This window comes from Chrysochloris asiatica, unplaced genomic scaffold, assembly GCF_000296735.1.
Source record: "Chrysochloris asiatica unplaced genomic scaffold, ChrAsi1.0 scaffold00053, whole genome shotgun sequence".
NCBI classification, from domain to species: domain Eukaryota; kingdom Metazoa; phylum Chordata; class Mammalia; order Afrosoricida; family Chrysochloridae; genus Chrysochloris; species Chrysochloris asiatica.
Genome location: NW_006408571.1, coordinates 2,563,231 through 2,590,912, shown reverse-complemented (window position 1 = coordinate 2,590,912; position 27,682 = coordinate 2,563,231). Strand labels below are relative to the sequence as shown.

The following is a 27,682-nucleotide window of genomic DNA, read 5'->3' as shown; positions in this document are numbered from 1 at the left end:
AAGAGAATGAATGTTTTCTACACAGTGTGAATGAGCCATAGCTCAAAACAGCTCACCATATGCACATCAGTAATTTTAAGTCTCATGTTTGTACTGGTATAGACATATGACAAAAATCTTTTAGTAGCATAAATATTAGCTTTTATTTGCAACTCTTTAGGGATGATATGGAAAGAGTATGTTATATATTTAACTGTGACTTTATATGCTCTGAAATGCATCAAATATTCCATAATTGAGAAATAAAGCTCAAAGCCAACCATCTCCCTTGTACATATTCTTACTATCTTTTTCTAGAAGCAAAAATTGATCTGGTTGATGTAAGTGCTAAATCAGAATTATACTGCAGGTATTCCTCCTCGCTGACACCTGAAAAGATAACTCATTTGTGGCCATAACTGGGCTACAGAAGCAATGACCTCTGTGGTCACTTTTGTTTCTTTAACTCCTACTTCCTTAACACATGTTTATCAAACCCCACACACACACACACACAAAATGTTAAAAAGAAGTTACTTTTCAATATGTAAACTATTTATTGAACTATGATGTTATTTTAACTATCATTCTTCAAAGAGGTCACAAAAATGACAGCATTCAGAAATTTTTAGTATAACTTTTCAAAGGGAAGTTATTGCTTATTGGTCGGCTTGTACAAAGTTTTGCTTCTGTCGAGACTTGTAGCTGATTTCACCTCAGTTTCTACTAGTGTTATGTAGCGCATCCACGATGGTTTTATTGTATTCTGCAATCTGCTTGCTCACATTCTTCATAATTGGCCGGTAATCACTCTCTTGACTCTTGGCTGCTATGACTAATTACAAGTTAAGGGGAAACATCGCCAATAGAAATAGTCCCTTAACTATAGCTCAGAAAGGAACCAAATCATATTGGTATTTTTAAAATGAAAACTGAAGATGTTACAGAGAGTGTTATTTTTTAAAACCACCACCATGTTATTTTTACAGGTTAAGCATCAATTAAAATCTGAAAGGACAAGCAAAATGTGTTTCAAAAAGCTCACCCATAGTGAAAAGGCTTCTTCATAGTTAACACTATATCTAACTCAATCCAATTCTAGTTTTAGAAAAACCTAATGTTCAGAAGAATCACAGTTTCCAGAATAAAACATAGCAACTCAGGCAAGTTTCTAGATTTTATTCTGATTCAAAATCACCCTTTTGGTGTTGTACAAAACCTAGATTTTTCACATACTGCGATTGTAAGTGTTCTGTTTGTACACTAAGTTGCACACCAATGGAAACAGAGTGCCTAAAGCATCTTTTCTAGAGATAAGCTGGGGTCCCCCTGCTGCCTCTGAGAACTGCTATTCAGCAGCACCCTAAAAGAGAAGCTACCCTACCACTAAATCAAGATCTCATCTCAAGCAGAGATGTCCTGAATGTGTCAAAGAAGGGAACAAGAAGCAAGTTTTGGAGAAGTGTTCCTTACAAATCCATAATACACTACCTCAGAAATTGCTGTCTCCTATGATCCCGAGATGCCCTTGAATTGGGTAAGGGAACAGGAGACAAATCTGTGAGAAATGTTCTTACAGTTTCATATTGCATTTCCTCAGCAGTTGTTTCCTTCCAAAATAAACACTGGACTGTTATCCACAACCACTGGGTTCAAACTCACCAGCCACTCCTCAGAAAACCTGAATAGGGTCATTACAAGTAGGAACCAACTTGACAGCGCCTAACAATAACATAGTCATTACTGCACTATGTTTATATATATTCTGAGAAAGAAGCATTACCTGTATGTAATTTAGTGATGATAAAATTGAGGCCGATTAAATAAATTTCTTGAAGCCATAGCTTGTAAGAGTCAAAAGTCAACTTTTAAAACTAGATCAGACCCGATTCCAAAATTTGTGTGCAGTATCATCATGCAGCATTATAACTTTGTACCCCTTTTTGGCATTTCTGAGTACTATTATGCATTTTGGTACATATATGAGAATGGGTCAAAAAGTATTGCTGTCGGGGTTCCAATTCATGTGTGCACAGGTTTATTGTAAAGAAAGCCTGTTTAAGCATCTCTCTGTAATTAGCAGATGGCTGAAGACTAGTTCTCTAAATAATGCACTTGTCTAAGTCATGTTAGGATGCCTTCAATTAAAAAGAATACTTTTTGTGCCATGGGGAAAAAATAATTTCGAGGTCAATGCTAATTTCAAATTTTAAATAAATATCAGATGGACATCTTCCCAAATCACTGAAGCTTTGCGACAAGTTTATCGGAATGCTGCCTCATATAAAACAACAGGTTTTAGGTGGATCAAGTGTTCTAAGGAAGGTTGGGGACAGCTCAAAGATGAGCAAGGCAGAGAACTCAGTTCAGACGGTTGTGTTAACTGCTTTGGGGAAATTGCAAAGGGGTAATCTTGGTAGACTTTCTCAAAGGATAAAATACGAACACAGTGGCTTATTATAAAGAATTTTTAAGACAACTGAAAATTGAAGAATTTTCCTGGTGAGAAAAAGGTCAGCAAAATTGTGTCATGGAACTTTTTTCCCATCACGACAATAAACCTGTTCACTTTTCAAGGGTAGCAAGGGCTGTCCTGCAAGAGTTTCATGGAGAAATCTTACTCCGTTCTCCCCACAGCCCTGATCTTGCTCCTTCAGAATTCTTTTAATTCCCTAAACTCAAAGGACATTGAAAAGGAACATGATTTGTGTGACCTGAGTATTCCTAAACTGTTATTTTTGTTTTTATGGGGTGAAAATGAAGAGCACAAAATTCAGGAAAGGGTTAGAGAGAGATGTAAAAATTGGTTTCAGAAGTGTATAAACCTTGGTGGAGGACATGCCGAGAAACAATAGCTTCACATTTTAAATTATTGTTTAATAAGAGTTCCATTATTTTGTAGCAATATTTTGTAACTTACTTCCGTATATGGTTTTCTGTATTTATGTCTATATCTCTTAACTCCTGTAGAGTAAAATTAAGTCTTTATCATTAATACCTACTTAGTTTAACTCAGTGTTTTGTACATATTAGGCATTTGATATGCACATGGTGAATTCAGTTTAAAAGAATTTACGTCTGTGAAAAACAATCATGCAGTCAAGTTCATTTTCAAAGTTTTAAAGGATACATTCTTTCATCACAAAGTTATTTTGTTCATGATGTTGCCACTTCCTCTCCAAATTTGTAAGCTAAAAACACAAAGAAAAATGTTAGCAAGTGCCCAAATTCAAAACAATTATGCTCCTTTTAAGAGGATAAGAAAAAAACTTCAACTTTAAATCTTATCAAATTCTTGTTTTTTATAAAGATAAAGCCATGGTACACACATGCATACATATTGTGAACAATTAAACAAATAAACATCAATAAATACAATGCTAAATTCTATAATAGATTTTACTCTATATATCTATTTTAACTTAAAAATATTAATTATAACAATAAACATGCCAATGAAAGACAATTTATTATTTTTTTGATGTTGTTAAAAGAACTTGAAAAGAAAAATGAGTCATGATGAGAATCTCTCCTTGAGATCTGGAACTCTAATGCCAGAAATATAATATATATTCTAAAATTATCAAAGGTTCAACTATATAGGAGAAACTTCCTTATTTCCAGGGCTAAATTTCCTGTCTAATTCTACAAGCTGTGATAAGAACAGAGCTGCAGTGTGAAGATTATAAAAGGGCTGGCAAAAAAGTTGGCATAGTTACAATAATTTCTGCATCAACAGGAAGCTAATGTGGATATTATATTGATGGTTGCTTCCTCAGAAGACAATTTTACTGTTATAGAATTAAATTGTTTTTCTGATTTAATTAACCTTGTAACTCTGGGTTACAGTCTTTCTTTTTTAAGAAGCACATCGCTTTTTCCCTAGGCAAAGGACGTCTGAAAAATGGAACACACAAATAATGTTGTTCATCCTGGACGTTTCAAATAAGTGGTGCTCACATTTAAAAATCTGCTTACTGAAGTACCCTTAATGTTTCTTACTAGCCTTATGCCAACTTATTTTCAAGGCGTAAGTTCAGTTTTGTAGTATCTATTCCATTGCTTTCTCCAAAGAGAGAAATCTAGATATCAGACGTGAATTGTAATGAAATAATTGTGTGAATTGTATTGTTGTAAGTTAACGACACTATTTAATCAGATCTAGCTCCCCCAGGTAGGGCCTTAAAGTTAAGAAAGACTCAAAAAGGCAGGCAGTACTTAGCAGTAAATCTATAATAATCATTTGCAATGTCCAAGTATTAGACTTTTTCCTTTGTGTCACAAAAAAATTTGTTGTTTTTGTTATGTGCAGTCAAGTTGGTTCCAATTCATAGAGACCTTGTACAGGGTTTCCAATGAGTGGCTGGTGAGTTTGAATCACCAACCTTGCAGTTAGCAGTTCAGTGCTTATCCTACAGCACCACACCAGGACATTCAAATAGGGGGCTATGTAATTCCACAGATCTCTTAAGAGTTCTATGAATAATGCTATAGCCAAAAGGTTGCCAAACTGACTCTGCAGCGGCTGGCTCTGATACAGAAAGACCTGGCAATTTGCTTCATAGAAACTACAGCCAAGAAAACCCTATGGTGCAATTCTACAGTGTCACATGGGTTGTTATGAGGCAGAATCCACTTAACAGTGCCCAACAAGAAAAACACACCTTATTAGACAGTGTGTTGACCAATATTATTTACAGATGTAAAAAGCCAGTTTCAAAAGATAGGGACATCAGAATTTCATCTGATCACACATTACAGAAGATTTTAAATGGTGGCTTTGATATTAGGATTTGTTGTTATCAACAGAGTTGAGAATATGATTAGCACCTGATGTGGGAATGAACAAGTATCCACTGACTAGATGATATAAGGAGGAAAACATCATTCATGGAAGAGGGGGGCAAATATTCTATAAGAAATTGAAATACTCCTTTCTAAGAATTACTTAATGCAACAACCTCACAAACTTTTTCTTAGATTTCTTCTCCAGTACCCATCCCACTCTAAACAGTCCAAGATTATCTTGTCACTTACAAGTCTGTATTTAGGTTTATACATTACGAATAGACAAAATAACTGGTCATTTGAATTTTGTAAATTAGTGATTTATAAACTTTTAGTAGTGTGGCAAAACTTATGAGACTCTTCTATTTTCAGAAAAGAGCTCTGATAGCATAGTGATTATGAGTCAGGCTGTGAACTTCAAGGTCAGCAGTTTGAAACTACAGCTGTTCCATGGGAGAAAGATGGGGTTTTCTGCTCCCATAAAGATTTACAGTCTCATAAACCCTGAACAGGGTCACTATGAGTCAGAACCGACTTCCCAGCACACCACCACCACTATTTTCAGAAGACCGTAAGCTTTTTAAAAAATATTATAACCACCTAATGGAATAGCTGTTGTCATAAAAATGTCATTGAAAAAGCAAAGTGACTGAAAATAACTAAGAAAATAAATGGCTAAAGACTGTATTATGATACCATTTTAAAAATAAAAACAATATTATTAATATGCATGTATAATTCAAAAGAGACAAAACTCTACCAGGATATACAATAGTATGTTAATGCTGGTTATTCCCAGTTGGTGGGAAATCAAATGACATTCTTTTTTTCTACCATGATCTTATTAGTAAAAGAACTTGAAAAGAAGAATGGGACATGATGAGAATCTATCCTTGAAATCTGGAAGCCTAATGCCACAAACAGAAGATTTATTCTAAAATTATCAAAGGCTCAATTATATAAGTGAGGCTTCCTCATTTCCAGGGCTAAATTTCCTATCTAATTCTAATATAACACATATAATATGATCCCATTTCTACAAAAAATAGAAATAAACTTCTAATACATTTAGTGTGTATAAAATATTCTTACAGCATTTACAATCTAGAATAACCTCCAACATTGTTCAGGTAATTACCAGTGGGATGAAAGAGATGAGAAGTGGACTATGGGCATTATGTATGGGCATCTTGTATAAATAATCAGCGATGTGACTCAAGAAGTTCAAGGATACGACTGCTCTTTAAAGCATTATGTGAACAGTTTTAAAACTAGAAGTAACCAAAGATCCTATGTTAGGGAATTAGCTAAGTAAATCATACTATATTCATGTAATAGAATATTACACAGGTCCTAGTATGGCACTGCAAGATAAGCACTGAACTGCTAGCTACAAGGTCGATGGTTCAAACCCAACAGCCACTCCTTGCAAACTCTATACAGGGTCACTGTGCATTGAAATTGTTGTTGTTAAGTTCTATCAAATCAGTTCCGATTTACAGCAACCCTGTTTAGGGTTTCTGAAGAGTAGCTAATGTATTTGAACCACTGACCTTGCTGTTAGCAGTCCAGTGCTTATCCTACTGTGCCACACCAAGACCCAACACAGCTAATTGGTAATTTCTATGGACTGGTGTGGCACTGTGGGATAAAGCACTGGACTGCAAGGTCGATTTGAATCATAATAAGGTCAGTGGATCAAATGCACCTGCCACTTCTTGGAAACCCTATAGAGGGTCACTATGAGTCAGAACGAACTTGATGGCACTTAACAACAACAACAATGGACAGACTTCCAGAAGAACTAACAAATCTGTCTTTGAATAAGCACAACCAGAATACTCCTTAGAAGTGAGGATGGTGAGACTTCATCTTCCTTATTTTGGAAATATTGTGAGGAGGGACCAGTACGTGGAGAAGGACATCATGCTTGGTAAAGTGGAAGGTCAGCAAAAAAGATGAAGACCCCAAACAGGATGGATTGACACAGTGGCAGCAACAATGGGGTCAAACAAACAATTGTGAGGAAGGCACAGGCCAGGGCAGTGTTTCATTCTGTTGTTCAAAGGGTGGCTATGAGTCAGAACCAACTTGACAGAATCTAATAACAACATGATTGCTAATACATCTACTGTTGTTGTTGCTAAGGCCACTGAGTCTGTTCCGATTCATAGCAATCCTATATAGGGTTTCTAGGGAGCGACCCGTGTGTTTGAACTGACAACTCTATGGTTCGTGGTCCAGGACTATTAGCAATCATAGTTTAAAAACAAAAACAAATCGCCTGTTGACAAGGCAAAGTAGTATTTACGATACACAGTTAAATCATTAAAAAGCAAGTTTCAAGAATAACATGATGCCATATCTACCAATGTAAAAATAAATGCAGAGGTATTTAAGTCTCATTTTCTTGCAACTGTGTTCTCAGTGTCTTGTAGTCTGAAAAGTATAATGCATATATAAACGTGTACAGGCACATAACATACAGCCAAGGAGGAGGAGGACCCATGTCAAATGACAATATGAGTTACCTCTTCTGAGTTGTGAAATACATACAGGTTGTTAGGGTCTATTTTGTGATTTTTATGGGTTTTCACTATTTCTGCAATAAAAATGCTTAATTTTTAACATTTTAAAAACTAGTACTCAGACTGTCCTAATGGGTCTAGCAAGGACAGGGAGAAGGCAGGAAGGCAGCAGCTAATTCACTGTGAGTGGAGACTGTAGAGAATCTGGCTGTCTTCAAAGCCAGAAGAGTGTTTTGAGGTAAAAATATTAATTAATAGAACTGGACAGAGAATCTCAAAGGAGAAATGAATTGCAAAGATGTTTTTTTTTTTTTCTTACCTGGGAATGTGTCTCATTTTCTTGTAGTTGTGTTTTCAGTGTCTCATAGTCTGTGTTTAATTTCTCCATTATTTTCTTAAAGGCATTTCTACGAGTTGATAATACTGTTCTCTCCTGATGTAATTTCTACATAAAGCCAAATAGAAGCAAATAACAGGCAAATACCAGTTATCTGGCAAGCCAACACAAACTGTACTTGACAAATAATTTCAGTGACTGAAATCTAACAAATTTTTACCAAGACTACAAGTACTCTAAAACATATTTGTAAAAATGCCCTTTGAGCTATAAACAGCTGTGTTAATATTAACTATATAAAGACTAACTCCTACTGCTGCCACATTTGCCCCTACCCCAACAAATTTACTCTAAATGAAAATGTAAATAGCAACGAAAAACCACTGACAAGCAGAGAAGCATCATAATCAAATATGAAAGTTTCTAAAGATCATATTGGGTGAATTACTCCATATAATTTAGCACCTTGGAGCTCCTACATGGTGCAAATGGTTAATGTTCCTAGCTGCTAATGAAAGGTTACAGGTTCCAGTCCACACAGAGCTCCTCAGAATAAAAGCCTGGTGACCTCTTTGCGAAGTCACTCACTGAAAACCCTACGGAGCACAATTCTACTATGACACATATGGGGTCATCAGGAACTAGAGTCAACTTGGCAACAATCGGGTTTGAAGTAGTTCCTGAGTCCTTTTAAATTGTTGCCTCCCTTTAAATTGATGCTTTCTGCTTAGTATGTTGTTGTTGTTGTTAAGTATCATCAAGTGGATGCCAAAGGATTTCTGAGGCTCTCAATTTTCATGGGAGCAGAAAACCTCATCTTTCTCCCATGATAAGATTAATAGAACTGTTTACTAAGTGCCTTATAGTAAACAGTTCTATTAATCTTTGTTAACACATGTATCAAACAATCAACTAAAGATAATGAATCCCACATACTACATATATGTTCAATTTGATCAAGAAGAAACTATTTGAATTGTAATTTCATAAGATTCTGTTAGTGTATACCTTTTTCTTTTCTTCACCTGATGATTTCAAAGCTGGCAAATCATTATATGTCTCCAGATCAATAGTCATTTGCCTAATTTTACTTTTTAGAGAATGTTGCTCCTCAGTCATCTTACTTTCCAGAAGCTCCATTTTTTGTAGATCCAACTGCAGACGCTGACTATCTGAAACATAGGAACCCAAGGCCAGAATCAATCAAAGCTTTCTTCCTTTCACATAAGAAAATGTAATGCAAGCACTAAATATCATATTTTAGGTGCATAGCTGCAAAAATAACAAAGGTTCACCATAACCAGGGACACAATATAAAGATAACTTACGAAGAAAACCACTTATCCCCAGATAACCAGTGTTGTTGTTGTTATTAGGTCCCACAGAGTCAGTGCCAACTCATAGTGACCTTTTGCACAGCAGAACAAAACACTGCCCGATCCTGGGCCAATGTCACTATTGTTGCCACACTTGAGTCCATCGAAGCCAATCCATATCGCTGGGGGTCTTCCCCTTTTTCTCTGACCCTCCACCTTACCAAACATGATGTCCTTCTCCAGCGACTGGTCCCTCCTGACAATATGTCCGAAGTAGGAGAGACAAAGCTTGGCCATCCTGGCCTCCAAGGAGCACTCTGGCTGCACTTCTTCCAACACAGATCTGTTGGTTCTTTTGGCAGCCCATGGCACTTTCAATATTCTCCTCCAACACCATAACTCAAAAGCATCAATTCTTCTACGGTCTTCCTTATTTATTGCTCAGCTTTCACATGCATATGAGGTTATTGAAAATACCATGGCTTGGATCAGGCGCACCTTAGTCTTCAAGCTGACATCTTTGCTCTTCAACACTTTAAAAAGGTCTTGTGCAGAAGATTTGCCCAATGCAATACATCATACGATTTCTTGACTGCTACTTCCATGAGTGTTGATAGTTGATCCAGGATGACTGAAGTCCTTGACAACTTCAATCTTTTCTCCATTGATAAGAATGTTGTTTATTGGTCCAGTGGTGAGGAATTTTGTTTTATTTACATTGAGATGCAATCCATACCGAAGGCTGTGCTCTTTGATCTTCATCAGTAAATGTTTTAAGTCCTCTTCACTTTCAGCAAGCAAGGTTGTATCATCAGCATATTGCAGGTTGTTAATGAGTCTTCCTCCAATCTTGATGCCACATTTTTCTTCATAGAACCCAGCTTCTCAGATTATTTGCTCAGCATACAGGTTGAATAAGTATAGTGAAAGAATACAACCCTGTCGCACACCTTTCTTAATTTTAAAACATTCAGTGTTCCCATGTTCTGGTTGAACAATTGCCTCTTGGTTCATGTACAGATTCCTCATGAGCACAATTAAGTGATCAGGAATACTCATACTTCACAATGTTGTCCATAGCTCATCATGATCCACACAATCAAAAGGCATTGCATAGTCAATAAAGCATAGGTTAACATCTTTCTGATATTCTCTGCTTTCAGCCAAGACCCATCGGACATCAGCAATGATGTCCACGGCCTCTTCTGAATCCGGCTTGAACCTCTGGAATCAGTGTTACCTGATATATATTTGCTACAGCAGCCTCCGGAATCATACAAACATGTAAGAATATACATAGGCATTTTTTCTTACCTAATAAAATATACTGTAGTTGTTGTTAAGTCCTGTTGAGTTGGCTGGTGAACTTGAACCACTGACCTTGTGGTTCAAACCAACATTGCAGTCCTGCACATTAAACCACAGCACCAGACCCATTATTTTTAATAAGGCCAATCACACACACACACACACACACACACACAAAGCTATATGAAAAAAATAAATTATATATATATATATATATATATATATATATATATATATATGACTATTTTATAGTTTTATGGTTACTATACTATAGTCCTGGTGGACTGCAAAATCAGTATGAACCAGAAGGTTGGTGGTTCAAGCTTACCAGTTGCTCCTCGAAACCCCTAGACAGGGTTGCTGTGGGTTGGAACTGACATGATGGCACTTAACAACAACAACACACTACACTATATTATGGAGTCCTGGTGTGGTGCTGTGGGATAAAGCACTGGACCACATGATTGGTTTGAAACACAAGGTTGGTGGTTTAAACTCATTGGCCACTCCTTAGAAACCCTACACAAGTTCACTACAAGTCAGATCCATACAAATCACACATAGGTGTGATTTTCTTTGTATGAATCCTGCTTGGAGTTCAACGAGCTTCTTGCATCTGTAAGCTTAAAGTTTTAGTATCACATTTAGGAAATTTTCAGTCATTATTTCTTCCACTATATTATCTCCATTATTCTTGGTGTCCTCTCCTGGTTCCATTTTTTTTATTCTTCAGATTGGGCCATTGTGAGCTAGCTTAATTCAAGTTCAATCACTTTTTTCTGCTATCTTCAATCTCTTATGATTATTAAGCAATTTTTTCATTTTATTGTATTTGCCAATTCTAGAATTTTCACTTGATTCTTTTTTATAATTTTCATATCTCTGTGAGCTTCCCCATCTGCTCGTTTATTATGACTTTGTTTTTCTTTAAGCCCTTCAACATGTTTATAAAGTTTCAACTTCTTTTTAATTTTCCATCTCAGTTTGTGGGTCCTCTCAGGTACACTGAATAGTGACTGCTCTTCCTCTTGAGTCATACTTTCCTGTTTTTTTCACATTAGCAATTTTTTTACAGCATACTGAACATTGTAAATGATATGTTGTAGAAACTCTAGGTTTTTCTGTGTTCCTTTAAAGAGTTGCTTTTCATTATAGTGAGATTCAATAAGCTTTACTGGGTGCAAACTCAAGCTCTGTCTCCACTGGGGTGAGCAGCATCTAAAGTTTTTTTCAGCTTTTGGCTGCTGCTTTTTTTCCTGGCGTCTATTAGATGTATGTATAGTTCAGCAGTTAAGAATTAGGGTGACATTTATACACAGCTTCTAACTCAGCCTCCCTCCTTTGCAAGCCTTCTTCTCTGGTTCTCTTACAACATATAACAAATATTGATAACATGGCAGGACTTGAGTGCTGTTGAGAAGTGGGGGCTTTGTGTTGTTGAATTCCTATCTCTGTCGGGCTGGGAATAGTTATGGGGAGAATCCATTTGCTGAAAAATAAATGGGCTTATGATATTTCAATGCTCTAAATAGGAAATGGACTTAACCTGCAGATGTTTTGACTGTCTGCTGAGAACAGCTATATACATCTAACTGTAAGTTTCATTTGGAGACAAATTAATATTAGGAAAATATATTAGGAGATATACAAATTGATTTTTTTTTTTCTAGAATTGCCTTTTTCTAGGAGAAAACGGCTAGTTGGTATAGGGTAAAGTTTATCTTCCTTTAACAACAGGTTTCTGAAAAGCTGAAAGCTTTTCTAAGGGAAGAGACAGGAAGAGGATGCAGTCTAGTTCCTTCTGATATGCTGTGAAGTTGCAAAGTTTACCAAGCAGTGTGTACATAGTAGCAAAATCTCAGAAGAAACCACTTTGACCTGGGGAAATGTGTCTGAAATATTCTGCCATCAGCACATTTGTTTATTCCCTGGAGTTTCCTTTCCAAAAATACAAATAAAAACTATTGCTGACAGAGTCTTTGCCTCTTTACTCACGCAGTACACCAGTGTTTCTCAACCTTTTCTTTCGTGATTGTCCCCCAGAAGTCTCTTTACAGGTTTCCCCCTAATAATATATCATATAGATATAATAGATAGATAGATAGATATGGTTGTTGTCAAGTGCCGTGGACTTGGTTCCAACTCATAATGACCCTGCATAAGGTTTCTGAGAGTAGCTGGTAGGTTTGAAGCACCACACCTAGACTCCATATTTATAGAATGGTTTGCAGTCCAGTGCTTATCCTACAGGGTCACAGCACTCTCAATATAAGGTATATATGTTGATTATTAAATATCTCTCCTTGACATGGCAGTACCATCCAAAAGACAGCCACTAACCGTATGTGATATTTGAGTACTTACAATGTGCCAAATCTGAATTGAGATCTGCCACAGTTGTACCTGGTGTGGTGCTGCAGGATAATGCACTGGACCCAAAAGTCAGTGGTTCAAACTCACCAGCTGCCCCTCAGAAACCCTATACAGGGTTGCAATGAGTTGGAACAGACTCGATGGTACTTAACAGCAATAATAACAAAAGTCCTGGTGTGGTGCTATAAAATAAACACTGGACTGCTAACTGTAAGTGTTGGTAGGTCAAATCCACCAGTCACTCCTCAGAAGCCCTATACAGGGTCACTATGAGTCTGAACTGACCCCACAGCAGACAATAAAAACCACTTTGACCCGGGGAAACGTGTCTGAAAGATTCTGCCATCAGCACATTTAATAATTTTTATATTGATTATATATTGAAATTATAATATTTTACTTAAATTGGGTTGAAAATATATTACTAAACTTAATCTCATCTGTTTATTTATATTTTTTTAATGTGACTATGAGCAAAGCAGTGATTCCATAGAATAAGCACTCAACTGCAAACAACTGAGCCCATCAGTCACTCCTAGGGAAAAAGATGAGGCTTTCTGCTCTGCAAAGATTTACGGGTTCAGAAACCCTATGCAGGGCCACTATGAGTTGGAACAGACCTGATGACATTTAACAAGAACAACAACATGAATTGGAACCAGCTCAACAGCATTGAACATCAACAGTATGGCTATTAGAAAATACTAAACAATAAATATGGCTAGAGTCCTAATGTGGCTCTGTAGGATAAGCAATGGACTGCTAACCACTAGGTATGTGGTTCAAACACACCAGCCACTCTGAAACCCTGCACAGGGTTGAGATGAGTCAGAACACACTCGAAGGCGCTTAACAACAACAATAGATATGTAGCTGGCATTCTGATTCTACAGCACTGCCCTAGATGCTTCCTAGTCAGCATGGTTGAAACTAATTAAAATAAAAACATTATCTCCTCCAGGACGTCTCTGTTGACTACTCAAGACTTGACTAGATGTGTGTCCTATGTAAAGCTATCAATCCTTATGCTTACTTCTACTAAAGTACTATTTTATCATATTAATAATTATTTATTTGTCAGACAGACCACTAAGTTTAACACACAGTCGGAATTTCAAATATTCACCTTTGTCTACATACACTGGAGTCCTTGGATGGTGTAAAGCGTTTAGTGATTTACACTCACTGAAAGGTTGGCAGTTAGAACCCACCCAGAGGTACCTGGAAAGAAAAGCCTGCTCTGAAAGGTCACAGTCTTAAAAACTCTAAGGAGTGCATTGCCACTGACACACATGGGCTTGTCTGGAGTCCAAAGCTGACTCAATAGCAATGGTGCAGGTTTTTTAATATATCCAGCTTACACCAAGGTATAGAGCAATCATTCAATACCAAAACCAAACCCAACCCATTGCTATAAAATTGATTCTGTCTCATAGGAACCCTCTAGGACAGAGTAGAACTGCCCTATAGGGTTCTAAGGCTGTAATCTTTACTGAAGCAGAGCAGCTGATGGATTCAAACCACTGGCCTTTTGGTTAGCCAAGTGAAACTTTAACCACTGTATCACAGAACTCCATTAAGTATTCAATAAATGTTAGTAAACTAAATGAGAATATCACAATGAAATACTAATAAGATGACAAAAAGATCACACAATTCTGCAACACAAATGACTGAGGCAATAGGCAATCATTATTCAAATGACGTGAGGCTTTCAAAAAACTCAAAGAAAATAATGTTAACAAATATTCAAAATTCCTAATTGCCTTCTTGAGTTGTTAAGTGCCATCGGCATGGTTCTCACTCATACTGACCCTCTGCACGGCAGAACCAAACACTGCCTGGACCTACACCATCCCTACAATTGGTATGTTTCAGCCCATTGCTGCTGCCACTATGCCAGTCCATCACATTAGGGGTCTTCCTCTTTTGGGGTGTCCCTCCACTTTATTATGCTTGATTAAGTGTCCTTTTCCAGGGACTGGTCCCTCCTGATAACATGTCCAAAGTATTAGAGATAGGTCTTGTCTTGTTGGCTTCTAAGGAGAATTTTGGTTGGATTTTTTTCAATAGAGATTTGTTCTTCTGGCAGTCCATGGTACTTTTAGTATTCTTCTCCAAAACCATAACTCAAATACATCAATTCTTCTACAGTCTTCCTTACTCATTGTCCAACTTTCACATGCATATGAGGCTATTGGAAATACCATGGCTTGGGTCAGGTATACTTTAGTCCTCAAACTGACATCTTTGCTCTTGAACACTTAAAGAGGTCTTGTGCCGATTTGCCTAATACAATATGTTGCTTAATTTCTTAACTGCCAGTTCCATGAGTATTAGTAAAGGATCCAGGCAAAATGAAGTTTTTGACAACTTCAATTTATGATGATGTTATTTATTGGCCCAGTTGTGAGGATTTTTGTTTTCTTTACATAGTGAAGGCTGTGGTCTTTGATCTTCATCAATAAGTATTTCAAGTTCTCTGCCAACAAGCAAGTTTCTATCATCTGCAAATTGCAAGTTGTTAATGAGTTTTCCTCCAAGTCTGATGCCATGTTCTTCATATAATCCAGCTTCTCATATTACTTGCTCAGCATACAGATTAAATAAATATAGCAATAGAATACAACCCTGGCGTACAGCTTTCCTGATTCTAAACCATTCAGTATTCCCTTGTTCTGTTAGAATAACTACCTCATGACCAAAATTAAGTGTTCTGGAATATTCATGTTTTGCAATGTTATCCACAGCTTGTCAAGATTCACACAGTCAAAAGTTTTTGCATAGTAAACAAAGCACAAGTAAACATCTTTCTGGTATTTTCTGCTTTCAGCGATGATCCATCTGACATCAGCAATGATATCCCTTGATCTACATCCTCTTTTGAATTTCTAGTTTTGTTGCTTCTAAGTACTGCTGAGTTAGTTACAACCCATAGTGACCTTGTATAGGGTTTCAGAGGAGCAGCTGGTGAGGTTGAACAGCCAATCTTTTGGTTCAAACTGACCTTGAAGTCCAGTGCTTTATCTCACAGAGCCACACCAGGGTTCCTGAATTTCTGGAAGTTCCTGTCAATGCATTGCTGAAGTTGTGTTTTAATTATCTTTAGCAAAATTTTACTTGCATGTGATATGAATAATGATACTGTTTGACAACTAGCATATTCTGTTGGGTCACTTTTCTTTGGAGCAGGCACAAATATGGATCTCTTATTTGCCTCAGGGGGAAAAAGAAGGATATCAAAAGCATGGCTGTTTTCTTACCTGAAGTCAAATTTCTAGCTGTACTTTGTGATTTCTTCATTTCAGTAGACTTAAAACTGAGGTCATCCTGCATCATCTTCAGCTCGTGGTTGGTGATCGAAGATATCTGTTTCATGCGATTTATATTCTGAAATTGCAGAGAAATATACATGAAATAAATTCCAATGATTTAATGATCCAATAAAAGCCTTGGAAAACACTTTTTTATATGTGATGTTTTGAATAAGTTTTCTTTCTAAAAATACATTATCCATTGGTTTGTCTTAGTAAGTAGAGGCTAAAATTCAGAATCAGTTCATTTTCACTTGCTTTATTCATTTGACTGTAGAAAAAATTCAACATTACTTTGGGAACTGATATGGACTCTTGAAATATTTAGAACATTGAAAAGGGACCATATGTTTTTCCTCCTATGGTAGATGTATATTAAACATTTTTTTTTTTGATGAAACAAGATACTTATTAAGCAAACATAGAATTCTTTCTAGGTACAATGTAAAAATGGGTTATCTATGTACAGTGTAAAATTCTGTTAACATTTTCAATCACATCTTGATTTTGAAATTATCTGAGCAAATATTATTTCTACAAGTTTAGAATGGTTCATAATAGAAGAAAAACTTCAGATTTAGGCTGAATTAGTACCTATTTATGGTACTAAATATTGATGTTACATATATGTCATCCTTTTCCCTTATTGCTAATTAGCTTACTTACTAGGGAGATACAAATTAATAACTTAAAGGAACAAAATAATGAGAAAGAAAAATGTAACTGAAATAGCTGAAATGAGCAGCTATCATTGGTGAGTTGTTCTACGTTTTGAGTTGTATTTGGAAAGGCGGTCACAGCAAAAACAATGGGGCACCAAGATGGGCACAAGGTACTCACTCGGCTGCAATGCTCCAAAAGCGCAACAATGCTGGTTTCTACTTGTACCTTCCGTTCCAGTTCCTGATTCTTAGTTTCCTCAAAAGTCTCAATAAAACCTGCCGATTAATAAACATGATAAGAAAGGCTACTGTTGATAAAGCTAATACTATGTAAACTCTGATTTGTACATCTTAAGAGTGCTATTTAACAATTTGAAGCAAACATAAATTCTCAACTTCCACTGTTTTTATTAGCTTGAATGTAAATTGCTTAATAAGACTAGTTCTACATACTTTCAAACCTTTAAACCGTAAGTGTTCTGTCCTTAACAATACGAGTAAACGTTGAAAGCCCACACTTCAGCATTTAGTATCAGTCATTATATTTCCCCCAAATGAGATCTATGATTTGGTATAAATGAATCTAAAAATACAGTATCTATGAGTTTACAACTTACTGTCCATATTTTCCTCCCTTTTTTTTAGCTCCTTGTACTTCTGATTCATTTCTCCTAAAAAAGATACAAAATATACTGTTAATTTCAAAAGCTCCAGACACAAAGACCAGGATTGAACACCAGGTGGAAGCAGTTGGAGTCAGAGAGAGTCCAGTGGAGGAGAGTGGCCATGACCTTGGATGTGGACAAGCGAGTAACTTCATCATTTTCAAAAACCTGTGTGGAGCATCTGATGTGGGCAAGTCAACTGGTTGCTAAAAGAACACGCTGAGAGATTCAGCCAATACCTGTGTATCCTGGGCTGCTCTAGGTTCCCCTCTGGTCACCACTACTGGGAAGTAAAGATGGTAGCAAGCTAAGAATGGGATCTGGGCATTTGCAGAGAATCTGCTAACTGACAAGAGAAGGTCATCATGTGTACAGTATCCGGGTTCTGGACTCGGAGTCCATTCCCATAGCCATCCTCCTGTTAATGCAAGTGAGGATTTCAGCAGTTTTGGCAACTACATTGCATTAACTCATACTGAGCTGCTATGAGACCACTCTAATACTTTTGCACATGGTAATAACTCAAGGTACTTCTCCTCCATGTCTATTTTAATTAATTTTAGGGTAGCGTAGTGGTTACAAATCGGGCTGTGAACCGCAAGGTCAGCAGTTCGAAACTATCAGCTGCTCCGCGGGAGAAAGATGAGGCTTTCTGCTCCCGTAAAGATTTACAGCCTCGGAAACCCTGTTCGGGATCGCTATGGGTTGGAACCAACTCGATGGCACTTAACAACAACAATTAAATGTTGGAGCCCTGGTGTGAGGCTATGGGCTAATGCTTCAGACTGCAAAGTCATTTGAACTACAAGGTTGGTGGTTCAAGCTCACCAGCTGCTCCTTGGAAACCCTATACAGGGTCACTATGAGTCGGAATCAACTTGACGGTACTTAACTATAACAACAACAACATTAAATGCCACCTTGATATAGTCAGTCTCTTGCCTACTTTTCATATACCATTACATCAGTGTGCGCAAAACTACTAAACTAGAATGCTAAAATGAATACAAATCATATAAGCTTCATGCTTTAAACTAACTTTTGGCTACAGCCTTCACCCAAAAAATAATAAAATATTTTGGAAGGAATGTTTCTTTATAGCTACAAATATTTTCTTTGTTGTTGTTAGGTGCCAATGAGTCAATTCCAACTCATAGTGACCTATGCATAACATAACAAAACACCATCTTCAGATACCAGAAGATACACCACACTGAAAATGAATATATTATTCTGTATGTACTAGAACACATAATAATGGGTAGAATACTTTTGAAACTATGTTTTGGGGAAATATCCCGGTCAGTTATTCAAACTTCAATTTATAAATGAATAGCGTGGTTGCTGTTAAGTGACGTTGAGTCGGTTCCGACCCATAGTGACCTTATATAGGGTTTCCGAGGAAACCACTGACCTTGCTGTTCAAACAGCTTTGCAGTCTGGCACACCAGGACTCCCCATTAATAATAGCTAATTTGTTGTTGTTTTTAAGTGCCAATGAGACAGTTTCAGCTCATAGCAACACTGTATACGGTTTCCGAGGAGTGGATGTTGAGTTTGAACTGCCAACCTTGAGGTTCAAACCGACCTGTGGTCTAGTGCTTATCCTACAGCGCCACACCAAGACTCCAGTAATAGCTAATTTGCTGGTGGTGGTGTTAACTGCTGTTAACATTTGAGTACTTTTAAAAACTGAACACTTTTGTTTTATGCGTATATGTTTACTATATCCTCACAATAGCCCTAAGAGGAAGTACTATTGTCATCTCCATTTTAAAGAAAACTGAGATGCAGAAAGGTTAAGTAACATGTTTCAGAACCAACAGCCAGCAAAATAGTGCAGTGTACTAAACTACTTAATATGTTGTTGTTGTTAAGTGCGTCGAGTCGGTTCCGACCCATAGCGACCCTGTACAGGGTTTCCGAGGGTGTAAATCTTTACGGGAGTAGAAAGCCTCATCTTTCTCCCGCGGAGCGGCTGGTAGTTTCAAACTGCTGACCTTAAGGTTCGCAGCCCGATTCGTAACCACTACGCTACCAGAGCTCCTTAACTACTTAATATGATCTCATGGTAATCATCTTTGTAACTCCTACTGTATGACTGGGATGTTGTTGCTGTTAAGTCACTTCCAACTCACAGCACCTTCCTTGTATAGGGTTTCCGAGGAGTGCCTGGTGAGTGCGAATTGACAGCCTTGTGGCTAGCAGTCCAATGCTTATCCTATAGTGCCACACCAGACTGGGTTGTTGTTGCTGTTAAATGCCATCAAGTTGGTTCTGACTCATAGTGACCCTGAATAGGGTTTCCGAAGAGTGGCTGGTGAGTTTGAGCCACCGACCTTGTAGTACAAACCGACCTTAAGGTCGAGTGCTTACCCTATAGCGCCAAGCAGGACACCAGACTGGGAAGGACTATACAAATAAGAGGTGTTTATCACCCACCAAGAGGACTGGATAGGCTGTTACTAAAATAAATAAGGTACATGACATGCACATTGGGGTGGGACTATGCAAATAAGGTGCATGGAACCCTAACATGGGAGCTGGTTAGTTTTGCCGCTCTGAGGCCTAAAATGAATCATCCCAGAGGCGGAAAGGGCGAATTCTCTATCACCATGAAAGAAGAGCTAAGAGTGAAGCATATCCTTTCCGTCCAAAATCACTGTGCTGGACCTACTTTACCCAGGGGATAGAGAGCTGTGGCACTGGAGCTAGAGGGAGACAATGGGATGCAGTGGCCAAGAAGCAATGGTAAGAGAGGCAGAAGAAGCAGGAGACAGTGCAGTGGGTTTCTCGGCCCATGGAACAAGGAAGTTGAGTTTCTTTGGACAGGAGGTTTGCTGGGATAGTGAAGTGCCCTTGAACACTTACTGGCAGAGTTTAAATAGATTAGTAATACTTGCTCAAGCAGGGACCAGGCCAGTTCAAGAGCCCGGAGTGGAGAGAGGTATGCCTGTGGGCACTGCTTAGAAGAGGCTGTCCTGATCAAAGAACTGTTTCCTAAATGTCCTTAATCCTGAATTGGAACCTGCACCTTCTAATAAACCCTATAATTGTGAGTGTTAGCTGTGGGTTCTGTATTGACGCTGCAACAAATTATCAAACCCTGCAGAGAAATAAAGAGTGCCATGGGAGAGACAGCTGGTATTAGAATTGGTAAAAACATAGGAGGCTGGAGGCATAGCTGACCTCTACCTCATAGGAATCAGCCTTGGGTTGATGCTGATGGTGATTCTCTCTCGCTCTCATGAGGTTAGAGGAAGACAACAACAGCCCCATACCATTCTTATAAATAGCATAGCCGGACTTGAAACCAGGCATTTTGGTTGCAGAATTTGCTTTTTGTTTGTTGTTTTTTGGAGTGTTCATTTTAGGGGTTCTTTTTTTATTTTGTTATTGTTGAGATGATGCCACCAATTCAGCAGGTTCTACATGTATAATTCAGTGAGACTGATTTACATTCTTTAAGTCGTGCATCTGTTCTCACCAGCTTTTCTGAATTGTTCCTCCCCATGAACATAAACTCATGCCCCCTACTGTCACTTTGATCACATATAGTTTGTTTTTAAAAGAGCCCAATGCTCAAAGCTGGCATTTTTTTAATAGTTACGCTACAGCTATTTTGCATTTTTTAAGTCTATTTTATCCATAATAAAGCACAAAAACACTTTTCATCTAGGCTTGGGAACTTTGAGTATAATAAACCAGGAAAAGTTATGTTTTATATTCTAGTACGCTTAAAACAATCATATAAAAATTATAGTGTTGTTGTCATTGATTCATTCAGAGCTTAGAACTATAAACCATATCTAATGTTTGTTCCTAAAATATTTTGTCTTATTTTATTATAATACATATTTAAGACATTTTAGCAGTTAGCTATTTACATGTGATACATTGCATTAATAATTAAATGATATTCTGCTTTATAATCTAATCAATCTTTGGGAAGATACTAGACTTTATAAATAGAAATAAATTTTAGTGACTAGCAACTCCCAAAAATCACACTTGGAGAGATATCTATAACGGAATATTCTTTGTTAACTCTATTTCTCAAGCATAGTATGCATACGTGGACTTCTAGAAAATCAGCCCCACCTTGTGGATAATGGTGGTACTATTAATTCAGGCCTTTGTGACTATACAATTTTGCAACCTGCAGAGATCTACGGATACTAATTTCACCAACTATGCTGTTGTTGCTGTTAAATGTCAAACGGCTGGTGAGCTATCAAGAAAAAGGACTCATGAGCGGAAAATGTCTTGGACCTCAAGATCTCCATGCAGAGAAGCAGTGGCCGCAGAGGTGGCAGCATAGAGAGACAAAGCAATGAGCTTCCTGGCCCTAGGAATGAGAAAAGCTGAGCACCTTTAGGCAGGGGGCTGGCTTGCAGAATTGAATGCTTCTGGGCATTCATCAGCCTACAATACTTGTTGGAGTAGGGTGGAGGTCAAGAGGCCAAATGGCTGAGAGGCCGCGGACCTGAGAGAGGCATGCTAAGGCACTGCTGAGAAGAAGCACTCCTATTAGGATTGCTGCTGTATCCTGAGTAGTTTCTGATCTTGAATTACACTCTGTTAACTTTCCACAATTGTTAACAATTATCTGGTTGGTCCAGGACTGGGGGTAGTGGGGAAGCAGTGTTTTGTTCTGCTATACATAAGGTTGCTTTGAATCAGAACTGACTTGATGGCACCTAATAACATGTGGCACTGTGAGATAATGCACTGGACCCCAAGGTCAGTGCGAACAGCAAGGTCAGAGGTTCAAACTCACTAGCCACTTCTCAGAAACCCTATACAGATTTGTTATGAGTCAGAACAGACTCAATAGCACTTAGCAACAGCAATAACAACAACTTTCCTAATAAACCCCATGATTGTGGGTATTATCTGTAAATTCTGTGTGGCCACTACAGCAGATTATTGAACCCACCAGACAAATAAAGGGATGGTCGGTATCAGGATTGGGTAGCGAAGGTTGGAGGTCGGAGGCATGTCTGTCTTCTGTCTCATAGGAATCAGTCTTGGGCGAATGTGGAGTTTGATTCTCCTCCCTTGTGAAGTCTGAGGTGAACAGATTTGGCCTCCATGCCATTTTGCACCAACAGAAACTAAAAATTTTTATAATAGCCTTTTATAATAGATAGCATTGGTAACTAGAGAGTACTGTGGCTCTGTAGGATAAGCACTGGACTGCTAACCTTCTAACAAAAAACCTGTATGCTATTGTACCAATAATCGAGGAAAATCACAATGCAACTGAATAAAATGAATGCAGTGATATATCGCAATGACATTTAAATATGCAAATGTAAATATTTACATATATCAATGCCACTATTATACTGCACTGTATTGTGTTTCCTATATTAATAAAAAAGGACAAAGAAGGTACAAATCAAAAAAGGAAAATGGAGGTTAAAATTCAAAGAAGTCTATCTTAGAAAACCAGCAACTGATAATGAATTATTAATTCTAAAATGAGTTGTTTCATTGGAAAGAAACTAAATGCTGTTAGAAATTTAAATTTAGAAAGAAGAAAATTATTTAGAATATATATTATTGAGTATCTAAAAATCAAAACATTATCAGATTTCTCAAAATAGTTTTCATGACATTAATAAAGAAAATCTAGAACACCTGAGCGATACAAGTTAAAGGCAATAAAATAATTTACTCAAGAAAATAACAAGACCTTAGTCTTAACTTGGGGTCCTGGTCAGGCACTGTAGGATAAGCACTGGACTGCTAACCACAAGGAAAGCGATTCAAATCCACCAACCATTCCTCGGAAACCCTATACAGAGCTGTTATGAGTCAGAACCAATACACGGCACTGAATAACAGTCTTAATTTATTGTATGTTTTGTTGCTGTTGTTAAGTGCCATCGAGTCAGTTCCCACACATAGCAGCCGTGTATAGGGTTTCCAAGGAGCAGCTGGTGAGCTTGAACCACTGACCTTGCAGTTCAAGTGGCTTTGCAATCTGGTGCGTGAACCCCCAATGCCACACCAGGACTCCATTGTATGTCTACCTTCTCACATATATTCCTAAACCTTAGGGAAATTGGACTATTACATTCATTTTGCATGTGAGAAAACTAAAACTCAGTTAATTAGTTCACTTAGCAATTTATGTTCCTTTAGATGCCTTCTCTGTCCTACAGGGTCAATAAGTTGGAACCGACTAAACAGCAGCATGTGAGCCATTGTTGTTGGTGTTGTTATTCTTAGGTGGCATCAAGTCAGTACCAACTGATAGCAACGAAACACTGCCCGATCCTGGGCTAACCTCACTACTGTTGCCATGCTTGAGTCCATTGATGCTGTCACTTGGCCAATCCATCTCATTGGGGGTCATTAGTAACATAAAAAAGAAAGCTATTAATAAAAAACATAAAAACAATAAACACATATCCATCAAGTCAATTCCAATACATAGCAACCCTGTAGAACACTACAGGAGTGCCCCACATGATTTCCAAGACTATAAATCTTTAGGGAGGCAGACTGTCACATCATTCTCCTTCAGAGTAGCTGGTGGGCTAGAACTACCAACCTTTATGCTCACAGCAGAGTGCTTGCCCACTGTGCAATGAGCGATCCTTAGTGCCATTAGTTGTTGTTGTTAAGTGTCATCAAATCAGCTCCAACTCACAGCGATAATGTATAGGATTTCTGAAGAGCAGGCGTGTTTTAACAGCTGACCTTGCAGTTAGCACTCCAGTGCTTACCCTTTATAGTGCCCCACCAGGACTACAAACCATTGGTAGAATATTATTATTGTTGTTGTAAGGCACCAGTGAGTCTGTACCAACTCAGTGAACAAAATGAAACACTGCCCAGTCGTGCACAAACCTCACAATCACTGCTGCACTAGAGCCCATCGCTGCTGCCACTGTGGCAATTCATCTCACTCCTCTTTTTTGCAGACCTCCACTTTATCAAACATGATGTCCTTTACCATATTATCCTCCTGAAAATATGCCCCAAATATGAGAGACAAAGTCTGGCCATTGTGGCTTCTAAGGAGAATTCTGGCTGTACTTCTTCCAACACAGATTTGTTTGTTCTTTTGACAGTCCATGGCATTTTTAATAGTCTTCTCCAATACCATAACTCAAACACATCAATTCTTCTATGGTTTTCTTTTTTCACTGTTCAACTTTCACATGCATATGAAAATACCACGGCTTGGGTCAGATGCAATAGTCCTCAAACTGACACCTTTGCTCTTCAACACTTTAAAGAGGTCTTGTGCAACAGATCTGCCTAATGCAATACATCATTTGATGTCTTGACTGCTGCTTCCATGAGGATTGAGGGTTGATCCAAGCAAAATGCAGTCTTTTGACAATTTCAATCTTTTCTCCATTTGTGTTGATGTTATTTATTGGTCCAGTAGTGAGGATATTTGTTTTCTTTACATTGATGTGCAACCCATACCAAAGGCTGTGATCTTCATCAATAAGTATTTTAAGTTCTCTTAATTTTCAGCAAGTAAGGTTGTATCATCTTCATATCACAGGTTATTAATGAATTTTCCTCCAATCCTGATGACATGTTCTTCTTCATATAATCCAGCTTTTTGGATTATTTGCTCAGCACACAGGGTTGAGTAAGTATGGCACACACTTTCTTAATTTTAAAACCATTCAGTGTTCCCTGTTCTGTTTTAACAACTGCCTCTTGATCTCTGTATAGGTTCTTCATGAGCACAATTAAGTGTTCTGAAATACTCATTCTCCACAATTTGTCTATAGCTTGTCATGATCCACACAATTGAAAGTTTTGAGCTTTTGTGTAGTCAATCAAGGACAGGTAAACATTTCTGGTGTTCTCTGTTTTCAGCTAAGACCCATCTGTACATTTGGTTGAGTCACCTCTCTATGAAATAGGCACAAATATAAAACTCTTCTTATCAGTTGGCCAGGTAGCTGTCTTCTAATTTTCTTGGCATAGATGGGTGAGTGCTTCCAGTGCCACATTATTTTGTTGAAAGATTTCAATTTGCATTCCGTTAACTCCCAGAGTCTTGTTCTTTGCCAATACCTTCAGTGCACTTTGGATTTCTTCCTTCATTATCATTGGCTCTTGATCATATGCTACCTGTTGAAATGGCTGAACATCGACCATTTCTTTTTGGTACAGTGATTCTGTGTATTTCTTCCATCTTTTGATGCTTTCTGGATCCTTCAATATTTTTCTCAAGGAATCCTTCAATATTGCAAGTTCAGGCTTGAATTTTTTCATCAGTTTCCTCAGCTTGAGAAATGATGAGTGTGTTTCCCTTTTGATTTTCTAACTCCAGGTCTTTGCACAATATTTCATTTTAACATTTGACTTTGTCTTCTCAAGCTGCCCTTTGCAATTTTCTATTAAGCTCCTTTATCTCATTTCTTCCATTTGCCTCAGCAGCTCTACACTGCACAGCAAGTTTCAGAGTCTCTTCTGACACCCACTTTGTTCTTTTCCTTCTTTCTTGCCTTCTTAATGACCTTTTGCTTTTCTTCTGTATAATGTTCATGATATCTTCCCACAACACTTCTGGTCTTTGGTCATTAGTGTCTAATTCATTAACTCTATTCTTGAGATGATTTCTAAATTCAAGTGGGACATATTCAAGGTCTTATTTTGGCTCTCATGGACTTGCTTTACTTTTCTTCAGCTTCAGCCTGAACTTGCTTATGAACAATTGATGGTTTGTTCCACAGTCAGCCCCTGGCCTTGTTTTGGCTGTTGATATGGAGCTTTTCCACTATGTCTTTGCACAGATGTTGTCAATTTGATTTCTGTGAATTCCAACTGGTGAGGGCCATGCGTATAGTCATCTTTTACATTGTTTAAAAACGGTATTTGCAATGAAGAAGTCATTGGTCTTGTAAAATTCTACCATGTGATCTCCTGCATTGTTTCTACCATCAAGGTCATAATTTCCAAAAACTGATTTTTCCTTTTTGTTTCCAACCTTTGCATTCTAATCACCAGTAATTATCAATACATCTTGATTGCATGCTTGATCAATTTCAGACTGAAGTTGGTAGAATTCTTCAATTTCATCATCATGACTTTAGTGGCTGGTGCATACATTTGAATTATAGCTTTATTAACTGGTCTTCCTTATAGGTGTGTGGATATTATCCTATCACAGACACCGTTGTACTGAAAAGATAGATCTTGCAATGTTCTTTTTGATGATGAATGCATCACCAGTCCTCTTCAATTTGTCATTCCAGGCATAGTAAACCATGTGACTGTGATTCAAAATGGCTGATACCAGTCCATTTCAGCTCACTAATGCCTAGGATACTGATTTTTATATGTATATAATTAGTAGCATGTTTAGTATTTCATAAGAAAATGTTTACTTCATACATGCAACAGTTCATATCAGAAAGTCAAACTTAGCTTAAGCTTTGACAATGGAAATAAGACCTTATAATCAAAGAGAACTTTGTTCAAATCTTAACTTATATAATTTCTCTGAGTCTCACATGTATAGAAAAGGAATAAAATGGCTACAAAGAGTTCTTGGGAAAATTTTAGTGCCTACTACAGATATGCAACTCAATAATAGTTAATATAATTATTCACAAATCAATAAAAAGGTAAATAAAAACAGATAAATGAAACCCATCGCAATCGAGTCCATTTCAGCTCATAGAAACCTTGTAGTGGGTTTCCAAGGCTGTAAATCTCTATGGGAGCTGAAAACCTTGTCTTTTTCCACAGGAGTAGCTGGTGGGTTTAAAGTGCCACCCTTATGGTGAAAAACAATTAGAAATAGAATACTCAACTTCTATTGGGAACAAACAAAATGGCGGATCGGGTGGAAGTGCAGTAAAGGAGCTCCGCCAACAACAACAAAGAATACCCAACCAAGCAGGCTCAGGGGCTGGTCCCAGAATGCTGAACCACATATAAAGGAATATTTAGAAGGTTGGAAGGCTCACAGCTGGGGGAATTTGTGGCTGAAGCAAGAAATCTATTGCTTTCTAGTCCGGGACGCTCAGCTGCTCTAGGAGCTGCCATCTTGGGTGAGACAACGTGGGGGAAGGATCAGAGCGGCCACAGATGCCTGGCAGAACCAATGAGATAAAGGTGTGGACATTCTTTTCTTTTGGTATCTGTTTATTGGTCCTTTGCTGTCTGCGCACCTCCATTCTGGTGACTATAGGGGTGCCTGAGCTAGTGGGCTCCCAGCCCCACCCTCAGAGGGTTCTACTACACATGAGCACAGATCTCCTCAAAATTTAAAGAGACAGTTTCCAATTAAAACCAAAAGGCCACAGCCAGCCCTGAACTATTTCCAACCAGAAAAAAAGCCTGAACGGGGACTATGGAGCATGACAAAACAGACAAAAGAGGAAATAGGACAAAAATTAAACCCTAAATTATGTCAAAAC

The 27,682-nt window shown here is 37.8% G+C and overlaps 1 protein-coding gene across 1 annotated transcript in view; it reads right to left on the bottom strand.

Moving 5' to 3' along the window:
• Positions 1 to 695: 695 nt before the first annotated feature.
• The window catches only part of IFT74 (intraflagellar transport 74 homolog (Chlamydomonas)), an 82,692-nt gene continuing 55,705 nt past the window's right edge, over positions 696 to 27,682 (bottom strand). Inside the window, exons 12-19 of the mRNA XM_006863010.1 lie at positions 23,288 to 23,333; positions 17,223 to 17,313; positions 16,784 to 16,881; positions 15,893 to 16,019; positions 8,641 to 8,804; positions 7,615 to 7,740; positions 3,110 to 3,170; positions 696 to 814 (exon numbers count right to left, since the gene is read on the bottom strand). Coding sequence (XP_006863072.1) covers positions 696 to 814; positions 3,110 to 3,170; positions 7,615 to 7,740; positions 8,641 to 8,804; positions 15,893 to 16,019; positions 16,784 to 16,881; positions 17,223 to 17,313; positions 23,288 to 23,333 — 832 coding nt within the window. The remainder of the gene's footprint in view (positions 815 to 3,109; positions 3,171 to 7,614; positions 7,741 to 8,640; positions 8,805 to 15,892; positions 16,020 to 16,783; positions 16,882 to 17,222; positions 17,314 to 23,287; positions 23,334 to 27,682) is intronic.